Below are 20,009 nucleotides of genomic sequence, written 5' to 3'. Positions count from 1 at the left end.
CCATTAATCAGCGACCCCTCGGCGGCGGCGGCGTGGACACCCGACCTGCGGCCTTGGAAGAAGGGTCCGAGCGCCCACCGGACCGCTCCAGGAGGGGACAAAGGCGGCCACGGACGGGCCACGCTCGGCTCACCAAGGGCCGGTTCCGCCCCCGTATTCAAAACGGGCAGCGATGATCGCGTGTTTAATGTGGCATTGTCCGACGTCTCGCGGTCTGCAGACTGGCGTGCGTTCACCAAAACACGGTCCTCTCGGGGTTCCCCGCCGCGCCAGCTGCGGCGGCCGGAGGGCTCAGAAAGAAGTATACACGAGCGCCGGGCTTCAAATAAAACGCTTTCATTTATTTTCAAGCACTCATCACATGGAACCAGCCTCGGTGCACGATGGAAGAAAAAAAAAACAAAAAAAAACAGAGCTAATTACTCGAGGCTCGAACGCTTTGAACTAGGTATGTACAGCTGCATCTCCGCCTGTGAACGCGCGAGCTTCGTTGGAGCCCGTGGCTGCGGGTTATTTACAGCGGACGACGTGCCAAGGAGACGCTCCTCCTCCTCCGCCTTGTGAAGCGCCGCGCCGCTCATGTCGGAGCCAAACAAGCATGCGTTTCTGTCACCTGCGCCGGCCGCCGACGCCGCCGCCGCTGCGGCGCGCCACTCGCGCCGTGAATGGCGGCTGCAGCCAAAGAACGCCCGCTCGCTCGCGAGACGACTTCGTTAAAGACGACTTAAATGCAGAGCCTCCCTTTTTTGCCCCCCTTCTCGCTGCTCTAACTGCACGTTGCACCTATATGAGCCCAGCACATGGCCAGACGCAGCAAAAACGTCTCTCCCACGTCCAACGAACTCAGCATTTGTGTACGCGCACGTCCTTAGGATTTCAATTACTCGCACGAACCACAAAGTTTGGCAAAGAGGCTTTGGGTAAATGACTAAGATGGAAAATAAGATTCCGAGGAGTGCGTTTAAGGAGTTTTCGCGAGCCTGCTCTGGAGCCTGTTGTTTAAATGTCTCGTTTTCGTAGTGAACAAACTTTTTTGTGTTTTCACCACTAACAATGGGAACGTGTACAATGGACACTTTGGTGGCGTAAGAAATACTTATATAAATCATTGCGCGTACCGAGCCTCGAAAAAAGAAAGCAAAAGAGACAACAACGAGAGATGTTTTGCAGACGAATTCTGGTTTAAGTAGGGCGTCAGACATCGCTGAAACAATGGAACACGGGGCTGGTCACACCAGCAAATGCGTCAAGCCGAACTAAAACATCAATGTACGTTTTACATGCCATGTGGTGATGAGTATTAAATAACAATGGGTAATAGAATACAGAACGGTAAGGCGCTGCTTTCACCAACAGCACACGAACAATGAAAGACAAAAGCAACGCTTCAGCTTCGTTCAGGATTAACATGGAGCAGCCTTGCTTTTTCTAGGTGAACGATGGTTCACAACCACAATTGTGCAGTGTACGTGGCAGTATAGTCCCCCGGAGAAAAGACGAAAAAACTGTATTCGGTACAGAGCCAATGTTTCGGTTGAGGGAGAGTTTGGTTACACACGCTTCGGGCGAACCACCCGGCCGGGGAAAGCGCACAGCGGCGTCACATTTACGGCAGCTGCGGCCAAGAGCGCGAAAGACGAACTTGTAGAGAACTCCATTCTGAGTTTCACTAGAGAGCGGTCGTATGCGGAGAGCTGTAGGTGAACAACATCGGACTACAGACAAGACGAAGCAATTTGGCACAGCAGCCGCATACGGGAACTGTTTCGCCCCTCAAACGGCGCGCAGTAGCGTCATCGAGTCTTTGAAAGTGGGAGCCGATGAGCACAAACTGCGGTCGCCGCGAACAAGACCTCGCAGACTGCTTGTTTCTTTTGGGGGTTTGAGGAACGCTGTTTTTAGGAAGTCGAGGAAAACAAGGGCGCGAGGCTTCTGCGGCCACGCCCATGAGAGACACCACTTCACGCGCTCAGCTGTTGTCCACTGTCCCCTATAGACTCAAATCCGCCTGCTCAGTTTTTCTTCAGAATTCGTATTTTGGATGTTTTACTGCCCGAAGCTACACCTGGGATATCAGGCGCGCCAGAGTGGATAGTGGGGGGCTCCGGATTAATTTCGACCACCTAGTTATCTTTAACGTGCGCCCGAGCATATATCCGTATTTCCGCCTTTTTCAGTACGTGGATCACTAAATCTTTGTTCGTGAAGCAGGGTTCTAATGAAAACTATCACAAGCTAACGTAATCTTACGTAATGCATACATGTCACGGATGCGAACAAGAAATATGCACGACGAAATTTAGCCTCACCCCTGCACGATTTTGAAACAAGAGTAAATGGTGCGCGTTAATGAAATGCACTGCCCACGTTTTCCAAGGGGCCTGCAAAATGGACACCAGCACAGCTGATTTAATACAGACGAAATTTTCGAACATTACACTGAGACCACGCAGTACTTTTTTGTCGCTCCCGTATTTTCGGGACCCTTTATGCTGCCGTGACCACGGACGTAACTGTAACCGCGGGTGTATTCTCCGTCGATCTAACGCGTAAACAACAACAACAAACAAAAATGCTGCTCTGTGGACAGTTTCTTTTTGGCGGTCCTGTTTAAACTCACTGGCTTGACTGGCGGACTCGTGATGTAGGCGGCGCGCGCGGCCATCGGTCGACCGTGAAGCGGTAGCGGAACGCATGCGGGCGCATGCGCCGACTGAGGTAGTTTCTCCGGACGTAGGTGCACGTTGCAGCGAGTACATGTGCGAGACTAGCGTGCGTAACCATTGCGCTTTGCTGCCGGAATGAGGGAATCGCGCTGTCAGACGGTTTCTACGGACACTACAGACATATACAGACACACGGACGAACATCCTTACATCATATGTACATCGTCAGCGCGGGAATGCCTTCTGTTACTGCAACAATAACAGCAAGTTAAAACACAAACAGAACGCCTCACTCGAGCATCTGCCCATACAATAACGCTAGAAAACAATCTTCTTAAAGGATATTGCTCTAAAAAATATTCAAGATCACGTGGCTCAAATTGAATTGCCGCAAATTTTGCAGCCACCTTTAAACGTGTTACCCCGGAACGCGACCTAAATACTTTTTGGAACACGTCGCCGGGAAACAGTGATAGTAGAAGAACCGTAACTGGGTTGTGAGGCGCGTCCTATCTCCTCGATAAATGCTTCGTCGAGATTCGGATACAACTCGCGAAGACAGACTTCAGGGCGGACTTTGACACAAAGCCCGCCTTGAAGGCATGTGCAACGCGAGCCCCACTAGAAGCCAATAAATTGCGCGCACGTTCTTGCTAAAGCTAGGGCTACAGACAAGGCCTAATGTGGGGGGAACAGGGGCGAGCCTGCGGACGAGAGGCCCCGGGTACATGCGGTGGCGGGAACACACACACGGACACACATACACACACACTTGTCCTAGGAAGCGTACACACGAGTCAATTCTTTGGTGCTGGAAACGGCCCGGTCCGAGGAGCGCGCACAGTCCGGCGTCGGCGCACTGCGGCCCACCGCCGCCACGACAAGTGTCAATAAATTAATAAATAGGAATAAATTAGACTGGGCGCGTCACTGCACGAGCGTCCGCGGCTGCAGCGCCCTTAGGAGTTGTCGCGCAGGTAGGCGAACAGTTCGGAGATGTAGCGCGTGAGGCGGATGTACTCTCGCAGGATGATGTAGTCGCGCAGGTTCCGCTGGCTGTCCTGCTTGATGTCGCGGTACTCGTGCGACATCACGTCGCGCAGCACGTCCGGGTTCTTGGCCACGTTGAAGTGCACGATGCCGATCTGCAGCTCGCACAGCAGCTGGCCGAGGTTCTGCTGGATCTCCAGGAAGAGCCGGTGGAAGGGCCCGTTGTGGAAGATCTGGTCCAGCACCGCCTGCTCCAGCCCCACCGCGTAGTACTGCACGTAGCCGAACGTCATCTTGTACGCCTCTTCTTTCTGCGACAGAAGGGAGAGAGAGGTGAGGTTTTCGTCCTCTGTGTGCGGAGTCGACACTGGTAAACTCTGCCAGGTCCGGATCCCCCCTCCCCCCCATGATGGGAATATAAGGTAGAAAGCCGAGAATATTAACAACGTCAACCGCCATCTTTACATTCGAACCGTTCTGAAGTGAAACGCTGCCTTAAGGACACTCTCCGTCGACGCGATCCTTCCTTTCAGGTGTAACGTGTAAAACGTCCGGCAAGCCTGGTCAAGCAGCAGGGAGTGCAAGCCTTGTTTGAACAACTGGCCACTATTACTGCCTTCGGGTTCTGAGGGTCTGGACCACGTAGCATAATTGGCATGTTTTCTTTTTTAGGATTTAACCGTCAATCGGGCCTGCTGCAACGGACCAACCCGGTCCAAACCACCCAGATCAGTAATCGCAGCGGTGGCGCCGTCGACCAAGTGAACACGTAACCACATGAGGCACGTCAGCGGTTCCACTCCTGCCATTGGCACCGCAGATGTTCTCTCTTTCTTTTTGTCAGTTAGATCGCCTTTTTCTGCACAGATTTCCTTTTGAAAACCTAGATGCACTGGTTTAGCTTGGTTTTCATAAGAACTAATCCGTTGGGCATTGTTCATTAAACGAGCACTGTTACCCTCTGATATGCACATGTGTCCTGCTTTAAATGTGCCCAAGGCTTCCTTTCTTCCAAGCCATTTTAACATGCACGAACCCTACCACCAGTACTAGAAGTACGGAAAGTTGCTTGTCGATACATGCTTTGTCTTCGCACGCACTGCTATGAAAGGAGTGATTTTGCAATGGTACTCTCCGCACGACTTGAACTCGGTTTCAAAAAAGCGACACCAAAAAACCAACACAAGAGAAAACTTTGCCAAGATAAAGAACAGCCTTGTTTCGGGCCCGGAATGGGGGTGCTTCGCATATAAAAAGGCAATAAAGTAGTCCTGGCGCAATATAAAAGTATTTACTACGGCAATGAAGGCCGCGACCGTCACCAAGCCCAGCAGTTTGGGCGGTCCGAATAACGATCAACAGTTGCGTTCCCACTCCCTGCAGTGCGACCTGAGAAACCGTAGCTGAGTCACGTCATAAACAGCTGATGCACATAACGCGGTGAAGAAAAGACTTTATGTGCAATGAAGCTACCTGTCTCGTTGATAGAAAAGGAAGAGGCACTCAACCGCTGCGCGCGACAGTGCCGCCTCGGCGGTCGCAACAGCAGCGCCTGCCCGTGGGCCATCCCGCGGCGGCAGCAGGATGTGGGCGATTTATGAATCTCGCGTCTAGAATTAGCCACATGTTGCTGCTATTCCGCGGCCGCCAGTCGCAGACGCCCGAGACCCTCTAATCTGATTTGGTAAGGGGATAAACGGGGACGTAGTGGTGTACGGGTGAAATACGGCCGGCTGTACAACAACACCCAGGCCGTAACGTATAGGACGATAAATCTGGGCCACTGTCTTTCAAAGCGAGGCTCTGCTGGCCGAGGGTCCCTTGAGATGGTGCCGCTCAGCGAGCGTCTGCTTGGACGCTCTCCAAGCGGCCAGCGTGTCGGGCAAACCAGCCCCTTCACGCATCGCGTCACCTGCTCCCCCCACGGCTCTGGCCGCCGCCGACGGCTCTGGTCGCTGCGCGATCTTCCTTGCTGCTCGCGTTGCCGTTTCCTCGCCCCGCCCAGGACACTCGGGAGGACATTTTCGATACATTAAAGCAACCAGAAAATCCTCGGCGGGGATACATTTAATCATCCTGGGAAAGGGAAGGCGGTATACCCAAGCGCGTGGATTCACGGCCCTGTGAGGTGCAAGCCGGTTCGGTGATCGTAGCACTGATTAATTTCAGGAAGTACGGTGCCTGGAGTCGGAAGGGCTTCGCGTCGTGTGGCCCACGTTGCGTAGTTAAAAATCCCGCTAAGACCGGTCGCGAACTAGCCAGGCATCGAAGGTGTGTCGTCGAGCGTCCACCGATACTCGCACGTTTCGCTGGAGTGCTGATAATTCCCAGTAAATGCCCGCGTCGCGCGCGATTCAGGTGGACCGAGCGCTCCTTTCACGCGCCGTCAGCGAACGCGCTCCCGGTGAGTGGACCACCCGGCGCGCTCCACGGGGGGCACGAAGCAGGAAGAAGCGCTGACGTGGGCCCAGAAACAAAACGGACCCTGCATTCCAGCCCATTGTCCCGGTCCCGGATACCGCCTCCGGGCACCCACAAGGCGTGGGAATAAACGGAGCTCTGGTCTGCCGCAGCGCGGACGGCCCTTTCGGGACGAAAACTTTCCCAGTGTGGGTCGGGGACTGGTCCTCCTCTATCTGCGCACTTTATCTCTCAAGATCGTCGTGACTCTCGCGGCGTCCCTCAGTGAAGACGCACCCGGTGTCAACAAATTGCCGCGCTGTCAACACCGCGATACCCTCCAACCGCTGACGTCTTGTTCTCGGCCAAGTGGGAGCCCCTCTGCGAAGAAGCAGCAGCGCGGGCCCCCTCGCCTATTAGGGGCGCTCGCACGCGGGGATTCCTGAGCTCCCGAGGCGAGGCACTTCACATCCCGAACAGGCGCCGGGCAGTTCAAAGCGCACTATTGTGGCGCGCCGACAGGGTGCCCGTCGCTTATTTCATGTATTTATCTTCCTTTGACAGATCGCCGCGCCACACTGGCAGCGCCGTTAGCGGGACAGCGCGGAAGAGAGAACGTTCAATTAGGTTCCCAGCTCCGGCGGCGACGCCCAAAAGGACCAGCGCGCAGCTACAGGGTCACTGGCCGGCTGAAAACGGCACAGGAGAGCGCGGACACTGTTCCTTTGTGCAGCCGCTTGGACCACGCAGTTCCCCGACTCGAAGCCCTTGGCGCAGGCACGAGTGCTTGCAGTGGGGACGAGAGACCGCAAGCCTCTTGGCAGACAAAGGCCGATGACGCTCCAGCCAAACGCCTCCGCTCCGGCTGGCGGCCAGGGCACCGCGAAGCACCTGTTCAGGAGCTGAACCAGTTCTGGCCAGGGCGCCACTCGGCCGCTCCTTCAGCCGCCTTTTGTTCGCCGAGGGACCAACAGTGCGCGCGCATGCCGTGTGGAGAGCCTTCCTTCCGGGCTGCTAGGCCCACGAAACCGGCCAACCCTGGCTGAAGGGAGGTTCAAGCCCCACGCTGCTGCGTAAGCGACGTCCGAAGTGCGCTTCGCGTCAGCCGTTAGTCTACGTGCGCTATGTTTGTCGCTTGGCAGTTTTCGGCGTGTAACCGCATTAGGTTTTTTTTTTTTTAACGTTATGAGCACCCGTCCTTATTCGACGCCGTTGATGCCATGGCCGACCGAACTACCTGGTTCGACGTAACAGACGGCGCTGGCCAGGCGATAGCTTCGGCGGTGCATTCAATGAGCGAAGTTTTTCGCCTGCATGCTGGGGACCACGACATAGTGGCACCACAGTGACGTAAATGGACACCTACTTTAATTTCGGTCTTTCAGCAATGGATACAACGTCGATGACCCTATCGTTGTCGGTAAAAGTAGAGTAAATCCTGCTTCAGCATAACGTCACAGCCTGCAGCACGCAACTGAGTAACATTGGGGAGGTGGTGATACCAATTAAAATAGTGCTTGGTCAACAATAAAGCGACGGACTGCTGCCGCGTCCTTGATGTCTTCGCGAACATGAACTGAACCCCGCACGTTATTTGTGCCTCTTTTGGCGCATCATGAATGTCGGCGACTCCAACGTGAAATTTGCCAACCATACATAGCGAAAAGGGGGGTATCATTAGGAGGCACACATTTTCCACATCATTTTTTAAAAGGCCCGCTTCTTGGTTCGCAACACTTTCCCTCTGATTGATGCCAGTTCAGAAAGGAAATGAATACTCACTGTCATGGACTTGAAGTGCTCTTCGGACGGCGTTGGCACATTTGGCAGCCACGACTGCATGTAAGAGGCCACCGAGTCCTCGAACTCGGAGTCCGAGAAGGTCCTCTCTAGCTGCAACGCAAGAAAAGCACAAGGCGAGAAGTTAGTCGAGACGTGGCACAAATCCGGAAAGGCTGATTACAAGAATGCAAGACAGGAAAGCGCTCGTTGGGCGGCCGTTCGCTCGGGGAGAGGAGACCCGAAGCAAAGCGCCAGGGGGAGGAGGGCGGGGTTGCCGCTTTTGCGCGGCGGACACGCGCGTTGCTCTGCACAGTGCGCGTGATCTCGAGTGCAAGGGAGCACGGCTGCCCTCGCTGGGGAAGCCACCGCCGATGAAGCGAGGCCTGCTAATTACAGGGATGGGTTGGCCCGACTGCTGCATGGTTGAACTGTCACCCTCCCTGCCCTTCTTCCCGATCGTCTTCTCTCTGCCCGGCAGAGGCGAGCTCTTGTTTTTCCAACGGGGAAAGAATGTGAATTGAATATTTGGAATACCACCGCGTCTCCCGGTGGCGGCGTTGTGGCCCGCGTAAGAATCTCCTGAAAGGCAGCGGCCGTGCTCGCGTGCAGACAGCCAAGGTCAGCTGGCCCAAAGCCGTTAAGGCACCGTGCCTCGAGCGCCCCAGACGGCAGCTATGCCCCCGGGCTCCCTTGCTCCTCGGCGGGGGCCGGGGTGTTTCTATCCGGAATGGCCGATCGACGCAGCACAAGAGCTCCACTTGGAACCAACGGAGCAGTTGCACAGGAGCCACGCGTTCCTTATAGTATACCTGAAGACGATTATATGTGCGTTAAAATATCGCGCAGCGCAGTTTCCTATCAGTAGTGGCTACGCCATTTGTTTTACCAAGTGGTCAATTCTTGGCACAACAAACGCCGATCGTGTTGTGATGACTGAACAAAACAGACTTCAATGTTCCTGGACTGTGGTCACTGGGCCGTGCACGTAAAATGTGACTTACAAAGGCTGCGGCGACAATTAGGGCCCCGCGAGTTCTTTCCCGCTACACGATTGTTTGCTATACCTTTATTCGCCAGAAGCGTCACGTGCTAGCGAAGCACTGCAGTAGGATATACTATGTCACGTACGAACCTGAACGGGGGTGCGCTCGTGGGCAGCACTGCAGTTAACGCTTCCTTAGTGAATCTCTGACTTGTTCCTTCCACCACTAAGTACTCATATCTGACCTGGGGCTCCTCGCAAGAGACAAAGTTATCCTCCAACTCAAGCCCAAAATGGGGAACAGTATACAGGTCACTTTTATTCTGCGGTATTTACAATAGCAAGTATAGGAATGAACGCATAATAACTTCCACGATACATTTAAACGATCTTTATTTTTCTTTGTACTTTCTTTCGCGTGCTGCATAATTCAAGGCGCGAATACACGAACACGCACAAGAATGAGCGGATGGACGCGTCGCTGACCTATAATATCCCTCTGCGTGACGATGTCTTTCTTGAGTTTCAGTTCCAGAAAGGTAAAGGGCGGAGGGAAAGTGGTAACCATACAGCACCAAATTGGCCACCCTGCGATGCGGAAATGTATAGACTGTAGGTTTTTGCAAAGGTAATGCGGGTATTTCCAGTTGCACCATGGTCAACAACGCGGTGTCCCACGCCTGACATGAAAATGTAAGCATTTCCCTCTTCCAAATCACGCCCACGCAACCACCGCGGAGGGTGCCATCGATCAGAAACGTCGATGGGGCGCAGAAGAAGTCGGGTTACTGCGACAGGAGCCAATGGATGCGTCAGAACACGCTGAGAACGGGCGCGGCGGAGCGTGCACGCGCGCTGTCACACTTGAACAGGTTTAATGACTGTATGACCTCACCGCTTCTTTGCGTGCTGACAGGCGAGCACCTGCGTCTCACTTTTCGGCACAATGGACACACCGGTCGCGCTTCTATGTTCTCGCGCGGCGTGAAAAGACACGCACGCGGGCTACCTTACGGGAGCTCCACGGCGGGACATTCCCGGCAGAGAGAGCAAGGGGCGAGTCGGCGCAGCGCGGGGCGCTATTTTGCGCGCATGCCATTTACAAAACGCGCCCAGGTCGCGTATGTCAGGCATAAAACACCAGGCGCCTGACGCGGTTCGCCTTTGAACGTGACGGATTTGCATTACTTTCGCCCGCTTCCTCGCACCGTGGAAAGCCGCGTCTCTTCGTGCGGAAGATCACGCCCGCAGTAGTTTCTGTCTACTGCCGCAACAAGGCCGCGGGTGCAAATGCCACGTGCGCCCTTCTGTCACAACGATAGTACGTTTGCCGGAATTCGCGACAGCACCGCCGTATGGGGACATATCCTCGTAACCATTTTTGAGCTTTAACAGGAGTGTAATAGTTACGGCGGCTCTGTTCGTACATATATATGAATCTACGTCCTTATTTGAAGGTTTGAATGTAAAACTCCAAGGTTTGAATCTGAAACTCGGAAATCACTCCGTGAGTAATTTCCGAGCTTCACATTCAAACCTTGGCTCCAAAACACCGAAGTGACGCTTGGGTTAAGCTTGCAAGTAAAAGGGAGGTGGGCTAATTTTGGTAATAAGAAATCCTTTGACGTGCTTTTGTGTACACGGTTACGATTGACTTTGCATAACTGAAGTGTGGCAGGTTTTTGGCAATATCCTATTTTGCAGCCGGTTACAGCTCGCGTCAACCGTATAATTGCCGCAAGACCACTTCCGCGACTACACACTCCAAGAAGTCCTTGAAGATCGTCTTCAGCACAGCGCTCTAGAATGACCAGTTGAAGTGGCCGAGTGAGCGAATTCAGCAAATGACAGGCCAAGCATACAATTTGACTGAAAATAGCACCTGCGTAGGAAAATCGCGCAATGCAAAACGCCACGCACGCTTTCCGTGTTGTCTCTGCGCAAATTCATTTTTTTTTTAGTCAAATCGGATGCCGGGCCTCGCCATTCGCCGAATTTGCACGCTAGGTCACTTCAGTTGGTCATTCTGGAGCGCTGTGGCGAGGACAATCTACGGAAACGTCCAAGAGTTTACGACGCTCCCGTACGAAGATAGCATATTACCCGATCGTCCTCATACGAGCATCAGTTATATTATTCATACATGTCAACGCTTCTTTCACAGCATAATTCACCTTGATGACAGTTGCGCGAAAACATACTATAGGATCATCGAGGTGTGAAATATCAATAAAAATACACGTTGCACTGCCTGCACGAATAAAAGAATTAAACCTATGCATTCAGGTTGATCCAGCTGCGTGGAAAATAAGCTCGTAGTTTCATACAGCCGCTTACCTATGAAGGTGTGCAAACCGGGAAGAGATGCCGCTATTACTAAAGACGCCGCTTCAGAAAGCCGTCATAAAATGAATGGTGGTGTTGTAACAGTAGCGGCATGGCAGCTATAAAAAGGCAAGTATACGCAATGGTGTTATTTATGGCTCATTCCGATGACACTGTCACTCTGATATAGCTTCTTTCAGACTTGTCGCGCGGTGGCTTAGAGCCGGAAATATTGCGGTAACACGCAAAATTTGGCGTTGCCAGGTCAGAAACGAGACAACGGCCGCTCACGACAAGTACGAGCCATTGCGTCCTTTTGGGCGACCCTCAGAAGGATGTTTCGTGCACGCGTTTCTTTTTTTCTTTTTTTTCTCCCGCACAGGTGTAGCAACGCCTCGGCGCCGAGGCAAAGGCGGAAATAAATGGGCGCCCGGGTTGTGTGCATTACCAGGACACGCTCGCTTACGAGGCAATCGTCGTGTAATTCCGCTTAATCACGGCGCCGAGGGAGGAGCGCGCGACGCCGGGTGTTTCTGCCGCCGGGGCCAACCGTCGGCTCCCACGCCGCCATGCATGCCTCCGGAAGGCGACGAGAGCGCTCACAACATCCGCCACGGCCTTCTCTCGAGCCGCGGGTTAACGTCCCGGTTCTTGATCTCGAGCGTGGGTTTCGGCCGTTGAGGCAGGTCGTCGTGGGTGTTGTCATTCGTCAATGTTCCGCCGCTGACCGAACGGCGAGCCACAGAACATTGCCGCGGGGGTTGCGCCTGCTTCCTATTTTCCTTCACGTACGCCCGAGCTTTATTTGCGAGATATCCCGTTCCGGCGGTGAGCGGAAAGTTGTCCTCGAACGTCGCCTGCACGTATTCTAACGCGGAGCATGAATGCGCGAGTCGCTGCGGTTGTGTCAAGCCGGCCTGACCCTAATGAAACGCGCGCAGAGAGCGCACACAGCCCGCAGGCACCGGGTTATGCGTATTGCGCTCCAAGTCGGCGCGGCTGCGCTCCAAGGGCGACTAGTCGGTTCGAAGCGTGTCGCACGAGGGCGTTGACCTTGACTGCGTCTACTTTGAATGAAACTGGGTTACGACCAAAGGGCTTACGCGGCATATTGTTGCGCTCTGCCTGAATCACGCGCCGCCGAAATGCCCCGTTATGAGTCAGGCTGGCACAGCGAGCGTGACAAGCGTCCCGCTCTGAGCAGCAGTCCCCGAGGCGGCGACAACTTTCAGCCGCCGAGTCCCCGCTACTGGGCGGCAACGTGCGCGCGACGACGATGAGTTGGGGCTACGCTGGGCGGACTTCCGTCCATTGTCGACGCGCTGGCAGACCGCGGTCAAAAGCCGCCGCGTTGCCAGAGGCGTTCGAACCCGCCGGGTATCATTGTCCCCCCGCCGCATCCAGAGAGCGTTCGCACTGTCGTGTAAGCGAACTCGGCTTCGCCCCACGGACCCGTATGCGGGGCGACGCACGCACGCCGCGGAGGTGAACGTGCGTCACGTACGGGGTCGAGCTGGCGACGGTTCCGACTGTCTGCGCGCCTCCCAGTTCGTTCACTTTCGGAAGACGTCGCTGAAATCGGATCGGTTGTTGGGCTCTACTCCGTGCCAATTACCTTTCCGTGGGAAAGCTACCACGGCGCTCTTTTCGCTGCTGCTGCAGCACCGGCGATAGCGACCACCTAAAATTCAGCTCATTTCGTCTGTGGCCACAGATTAATGGCCTGCGGTGCCCCGACAGGAAGTTCACCCCACAACGCGAACGAGCGTGGGCAAGTCCCTTGACGCTTGACAGCCCATTGACAAGAGCCTTACAACAGGACAAGCTCAGGGCTGCAGCCACAGCCTCACATGGGGACCACGCACCAGATCATCGCCGTTACGCGAGCCCTCGGGTAAGATACAAGGTGAGACTTTGCCCACGCGCACGCTTTATCGAGCATTTGGTTACAAGACGGACTGCGCGACACACCAACGGTGACATCGCGCCTCGGCTGCGAATGCGCTGTAAATATGTGTGGACCAATAAAATTCGATCTACAGCCCGCCTGATATACCTCAGGCATTCGCTGGGCTGGTTTGTATAAAACTTCCGCTGCGCGCCAAGATCAGACTCGGCGATACAGGCCCCGCAGATGTAAAACGCTCGAAACCTGATCGCAGTGACGTCTGAAGCGCCTGAGCCGCTAAGCCGATTTAAAAGTTTAAACAGCCGAAAAGCAGTTGGGCGATAGAGAGCGGCGTAACAAGCCGGGTGCTGCGTCGCAAATGCGAGTCGCACTTCGGGAAGAGCGAAGAGGGGCCTCAACACACGGAGCGCCTGCGCCGCCTTTATTGCACGCGCAGTATTTAACGAGCCCCTGAACGACGGCTTCCCTCCTCCGGGTCTCGCCCTCCTCGCAAGGCGAAGACAAGGGGCGCCGAGCGCAGACCACCGCGGCGATCGCGCGCTTTGTCGTTCGCGCCTCGAACAAGGTCGTTAAAATTCTTCAAAATCACCCCCACCGCATGCCACGAAACCAACACCGCGCGGATTAGCGATAACGTCCTTGAGATTTCCCTGCTCCTTTTTATGGCCCACGCCGCATGGGCTAGCTCCTCTTCTTTATTGTCTCTCTGCATCGCGGCCGCCCGGAGGTGCTCGCAGCGCTTAGGGGATTACGCGCATGCAAAATCGCCTCCCCCACTCCAGTATCACTCGCCACGCGCTGACACGCGCAGGCCCGCGAACGCGGTTCCGGACCAAGCGGGCGCGTGTCGTTTGCTTTGCCTTCGATGGAGGCAGCAGGCGCTTGGATGCACCCCGCTGAGGAGGCTGCCCATAAACGGGACATCTCTCGTCCCATGCTGCTCCAAAAGCGCGTTGACAAGTGCGTGTGTATTTGGCACGCACTCGGTAAGTCGTAAACGGTTAGGTTCCTCACCATTTTAGCGACTTTTGAGAGGTAGCGGGGAGTGTTTGCGCTCTAAAACATGCGTGTCAACGGAACTGCGCGGGCCCGTTGGTTGGCGCACGTTACGGCATGCGCTGTAAAGTGGTTCCCAATTACTCGCACAAGTGCCCGTTCCTCGCGGGCCGATCACTTTTCCGCCGCGAGTAGAGCCGCAGAACGAGCCCCTCGCTCCCTTCCCAGGGAGGGCGGCCAGGAATGCCCGGCTCTCGAGAGCCCGCCGCCACGGCTGCTACACCGAGCAAGCGAAAAACCCCTGCCAGACGGGCTCTTAACCGCACGTCTCCTCCTCGAGTTCACAGACGCCAAGGGCAGGGCGGCCTAATTGTAACTTCGTCAAAGCACCGCCAGATTGAGACGCCCAGAAAGGGCTGAGCCCGCCGGTGGGGGAAGCGGTCTCGGCAAAAAACAACAGCGTCCTCTCCCACCACTCCGCCATCTGATTGTTGTCGGGGCTGTTTCATTGCCGGCGAGGGAGGGCGGCCGTGCGTCAGAACAAGCGCACGGAGTGGGGAAGCCCTGCAGTCCGATAAACAAAGCGGGAGACGGACAGTGCGTGCGGGGCCCACGGCGGACGGGGAACATCTGAGCACGTGCGTGCCGCGGCCCCGTTGGATTCTCGCGCCCACACACGGAGTGCGGACAAAGCCAATGTTTTCGTCCGCAGTTCTCGCCCAGGGCTTCGCGTTGGAAGCCCGAGACCCGGTGCTAGCGACCTCCACGGCCTACGTCCACACGCTCGCGAGGGGCAGAGCATTGTGAGGGGCCGCGTACACTACGGCTATATTTGGGCAGCTCGAACTCTGTTTTTGGTGGCACGCGAGGTGAATGGCAGCGTACACGGAGGGGAGAGGGCAGAGCGGCGCTAACCCGCAGGTTCGTTGGCTCGATTAACCGGTGGCGCTCGTGGGACGACGCCTTTGGTGTGAAAAAAAAAAAAAAAAAAAAACGCCGCGGAAACGTCGCCCGCGTGCCAAGCCGGTAAATGAGGGCGATTTTGGACGGCATCCAGGGAGGAAGTGTTATGGTTCTTGCTCCCGACGTGTTTCGCAACCGACCCTTCATTCCGCGCGCGAGGCTCTCCGCGCTGTTCCGTTCCCCTCGTTGAACGCGACTGTTGTGCGGACAGTTTGCGGAAGTCCGCCTGTCGTCGCGCACTCGCGACTCGTCCCACCAGCTTTCGCGGAACTCCGTGTTCCGGTAGCCTATCCCTCCAGACGACGACTTGCTACAGCGTTGCGTGCTACGACGCCAAGCGCTAACACGGCAGTTGACAGCGTGACGAAACTGCGCAGCGTTAATCCCAGCGCTCATTGCCAAACCTGCTTTCAGATTTGCGCTGTTCATAAAAAGCTAAACTAACGCATAAAAATAAGCGTTTTTTTTTTGTACAATACAACTTTTTTTCAATTAAACTTTTTGTTTAATCGTTTAAATCAAAAGCTTCCTCGGATTTCAACACTTTAAGTTCATCAACAATTTAAGTTAAGGCCATGACACGCATTTGCGTAAATCACGGGAATAGTAAAATGCTGCGGTGTTTCCGGATGTTCTTTGTTTAAATGAGGCGAACACATTAACGCTCCCTGACGTACATTTCTTTTAAACTGGGGCCGTTATGCAACGGGCCCATTTTCTTCATTTTAAACGAAACACACGCACGGAATCGGCAATCGTGCGTCCTTAGGTCTATCACGAGATGATTGGCGCAAACGGAACGGCTTTAGCCTTTGCAATAAAATGCCACAGACGCTATATAGTGCTGAAGCTGTGCCGGTACATATGCGCCAGTCAGGTGTAGACATTTTGGCCACAAAAACGAGGAACAAGGAAATAATTTTTTTTTTCTTTTCCTGCGAACAATAACGTGCAAGACGTAGCTTCATCTTCGCATAAATTGTCAAGCTCGCGGCTTGCTGACTCCAACCACGAAAGATCACTTAGAAGAAGTACTAATTTGTCGCCTGTCTCGCAACAACAGCGAAGTTAATTTGGGACAGAGCGTTGCGCTATCCTGCGTGCTTTCTTCTCTGATGGAGAAAAGTGTGTCGCCTAGAAAAGCATCGAAGTGATTACGATTGTATCCCGAATGCCGGGTCGCGAAGGGTCCGTGGAAAGGAACTGCAAGTGATATCAAAGTCGAAGTGGAGAGGGCCTGAAAGAAAGGGCTGCAACTGCTGAAGCCCTGCTGCAGCAACTGCTGCCGGTGGGCTACAACTTTCAAAGTTGTAGCCCACCAAACTTTCAAACTTTCAGCAACCGCTGCCGGTGGGCTACAACTTAGAAGTTTCAAAGCACGAAGTTACCGGGAACCGTCCAGCAGCTGCTACGACACATAAAAAGTGTGACCAACGCAGCTATTTCTCTCTCTTTCCCGCTCTTCTTCCGGAGCGAAAATCGCGATCTCTCATGGTTGACGATGACGCGACACTGCTCGCACCAGAGGTACGACCGCGGCGTGGCACGCGCACTTGCTCGAGAGCAGATGGAAACGGATTGCATTTTGGAAGGCCCCACCGTGCACGGTTGCAATCAGAGATCCGAGAATGAGAGGATCGCCGTCCCATTCCGCGATCTCCCCCTGGATGAGCTAGCACAAGCCGGCACGGATTCCCCCAAACGCACGGGTGATTCCGGAAGATTTGTCCTCGGATCTTCCACGGTCGCTTCGTAGCTAAGGCTCAGCACAAGGGCCCGGGTTCGATCCCGGCCGCCATGGCTGTTTTTCAGACGGAGGTGAGAAGCGAAAAAGCCCGTGCGTCGATCCCCGGGTGGTCGAAATTAATTCTGAGCCCTCACTACGGCACACCTCATAGCCCGGCGACTTAAACCCCAAAATTATTTAATTATTTCTCAGACACAGGACGACAGAAATGAGATACATATCCTAGCGCTTTATTTCGTATCAGTACGACGTTTTTTCAGTGGTGTGTATATTGGTGGGCGCTGCATTGTTTAAGTGCATGCACTTTGAGCTTCTTGTGGCGTCAAGGGATGATGCCTTTCGCAGCGGAAATGATATATGATAGAACCCACATTCTAAGGGAGTCCCGTGGCCCAGCTTCACCACAATGCGCGTGAGTGGCCAATCCATGCCGCAAACATAGCAAATTCGGCGAACAACCGCAACGTGCATACAATCAGACTCAAAAAGGTGATTTGCGCAGTGGCACGGCGCAGTGCAATGCCATTCTTACATTGCGTGATGCCACAGCGCACACCAAACTGTTGAGTCAAATCGTATTTTCGTATCGTCGTTTCTCAAAATTTATTTGCTGGCTGTATGGATCAGCCGACCGAGAGCATTAAGGTGAATCTGAACAGACGGACTGTGTTAGGAGTGCACGGTCGCGTACAGGAAGATAATCATTCAAAACACCACAGATGCGTAATTTTGTTACGACTTGCCGAAAAGAAACGGTCGTATTCGCCACCACGATTCCAATGAATTCCGACCTATAATACACATGTGGTTTTCTGCATGACCAGCAAGTGGTTTAACCACTGTCGTTAGGACGAGACTTCCGCCATTAGTTTTGCCACTATGTGACACTTTGCGCGGTTATCCCGGGTCAGCTGCACTGGGCCAGAATGCGGACTTAAAGGGCCCCCGAAACATTTCTTCAGGGTGGTTTTATCATCTGGAACGCTTTTATAACGTGGTCAATGAGTCCGTCCAGTACTTAGATAAGGTGGCCACAAAACATCTGACCCAAAGATCTCATCGCACGCATCATATCCATTCGAAACTCGCTATAACGAATTTTCATGCTTTCCCTCGATCTTCGAAGTCCGTAGCAATGAATGCATTCGATAGCCTATCTAAAGGTAATCGGAGCAAGAGCAACTCAGAGTGTCTGCTCCAGCGAGCTAACCATGGAGTTGCATTATGCTCCGGCGATGTCTTTCGCGGCGCGAAGAAAAAAGGGATATTTCAACTCCATTTCAGTGCCACTTTGAGCCACGAGCCGGATATTGTGGAAGGCTCCGGATTAATAGACACCTAACGTCCCGCGATGCGCATGCTGTCAGAACCTTCGGGACTTGCTTTCAAACCTAACTTTGGCCACTTCTTGGCTAAAGGGGAAAAAATTATACAGAACTAGCGTTGCACGATATGCTCCCTAGAACAGTAGTTGTTTAGAGACAACAGTTTGACGTACACAGCCTGGTTAGGTACATCATAAGTGACAAAACTCTGGTCACTCATACAAATCAGACTTTTCGGGAACCACTTTATTAGTTTTTGTTAACTTCGTCAGAAATTGAATTTTCGTCATTTGCTTATTATTCACGGGATTAATCTCCTATACACATCGGTCGCGTGCTGGGCCCCAAGATACAGAAAGAATTAATTTTCGGTCACTGATATCCGCGTCCCGCAAACTTCTGCGGTCTCGAACACACGCTCTAACTTTTGCATGCGAATTTCACGCGTTTTAGTTCATTTAAGAGCACTTTGAAAACGTGACAGGGATTCGACAATTGACTCTTCCCTACGGCCAAAACTGCGACAATAGAGAAAACACGGACAAGCGGCGCCACGCCCACTTCTTTTGGCTTTCATTATATTTAGGTCGTTGAACGCGAAGGAGAAAAGAAAAGGCCGGCTTTGTGCAGCCATTGGGAGGGATCCCCACTGGACAGCAATTTGACGCGCCCCGCGCGCTGTCTCCCCGGCGTTGTGCGCGCACGGAGAGAGCAATTGCCCCCGCTGACAAGTATGACCGGCGGCTTCTTCCCCGAACACCTTCGGCGCGTAGGCAGCGTCCGCGGGGAACGTTCGGTGCGCGTTAATTGGGTGCTAATAGCGTCCTCCGATCGGATCTTTACCCTACACCTCATCTGGGCCTCCGGTCGCCTTCCTCCCGCTGGCGGCGAGCCAGCCTTTGGCGCTGCTCAACGCGACCCCCTTCCGAGCCCCGGGGGAGGAGACGGGGTTCCGATCCCGAGGAGCGCGGACGGCGTGACAGCGGCGCTGGCGCGCGTGCCTCACGGCGTCCGTGGTCCTGGGGGCAGCGCGACGGCGGGGATTTCCTGCGCCACGCGAGTAGGATCGAGAAGAGGCCGGTACTCACAAATCTGCGCTTGGCCTTGTCGGCCTCCTCGCTGGCGACCCGGGCGCGGTTGGCCACAGCGTCGAGCATGTTGCGTACGTCCTGGGGGCTCAGGTGGTCGGCGTGGCCGCTGGCGTCGTCGGGCAGGTTGCACGGGTTCACCCAGAGCGGGTGGTCGTCGCCGGTCCGCGACACGGGTGCACTCATGGCGTGGTGGTGCGCGAGCACGGCGAACAGCACTGTGACGACCCAGGTCCGGGTATCTGCGGACGGCAGAGCGGACGGCTGCAGCGGTCGGTGGACCCAGCTGGGCCGCGGGGCGCAGCATGGCTCCTTCCCAACACGCGCTACTCTCGATTTCATGCTTCCATGACGCTTATCTCAAACAAATGGCCCGCATGTTTCCCGCAACTTGTTCATAAAAAGATAAGGGCTCATTTTCCCTCCCCTCCGCCCCGGATACGGATGTGACGTGGGGCCGCGCGGGCGTCATTGGCCCGTTCCCGCAGGTGCGCCAGCCCATTGGCCCGTCGCCCGGACAAGCCCGCCCCGCACGTGGGCGGCGAGCCTTCGAAAGAAGAGCGCGCTTTTTTCCCCGTAGCCGTAGGTGTGTTCATTCAGCTCGCGCAGGTTCGCCGATGCCAGCGCCGCGCACGGAGCGCCGCCGGTGCGCCCGCTCCCTCAGACGGCCGCGCGCCTCCGCTCGCGCGGGACGCACGAGCAACAGGTGCGCCGCTCTCGGGACGGCCCGCCGGAGGATACGACCGCGTGAGTCTGCTCGCCTGCCTCCTACCCTCTCGCGGGACTTTTCCCTTCGAGCCGCATCTTCCGGGAAAGTGTGTAGCTGCGCTCTGCTT

The 20,009-nt window shown here is 54.8% G+C and overlaps 1 protein-coding gene across 2 annotated transcripts in view; it reads right to left on the bottom strand.

The window, feature by feature from the left end:
• Positions 1-1,160: 1,160 nt before the first annotated feature.
• The window catches only part of LOC144155880 (uncharacterized), a 144,615-nt gene continuing 125,766 nt past the window's right edge, over positions 1,161-20,009 (bottom strand). The window contains exons 2-4 of one of the 2 annotated variants that reach the window (XM_077687578.1): positions 19,174-19,415; positions 7,839-7,949; positions 1,161-3,967 (exon numbers count right to left, since the gene is read on the bottom strand). In XM_077687578.1, coding sequence (XP_077543704.1) covers positions 3,626-3,967; positions 7,839-7,949; positions 19,174-19,359 — 639 coding nt within the window. In that variant the 5' untranslated portion in view covers positions 19,360-19,415 and the 3' untranslated portion in view covers positions 1,161-3,625. Of the gene's footprint in view, positions 3,968-7,838; positions 7,950-19,173; positions 19,599-20,009 lie in introns of those variants that run through there. The other variant, XM_077687577.1, reaches the window with a different exon arrangement.

This window comes from Haemaphysalis longicornis, unplaced genomic scaffold, assembly GCF_048455015.1.
Source record: "Haemaphysalis longicornis isolate Haplotype H1 unplaced genomic scaffold, Haemaphysalis longicornis Haplotype H1 scaffold_1, whole genome shotgun sequence".
Lineage (NCBI taxonomy): Eukaryota > Metazoa > Arthropoda > Arachnida > Ixodida > Ixodidae > Haemaphysalis > Haemaphysalis longicornis.
Note: the sequence above shows the minus strand (reverse complement) of the source record. Positions and strands in the feature narration are given on the sequence as shown.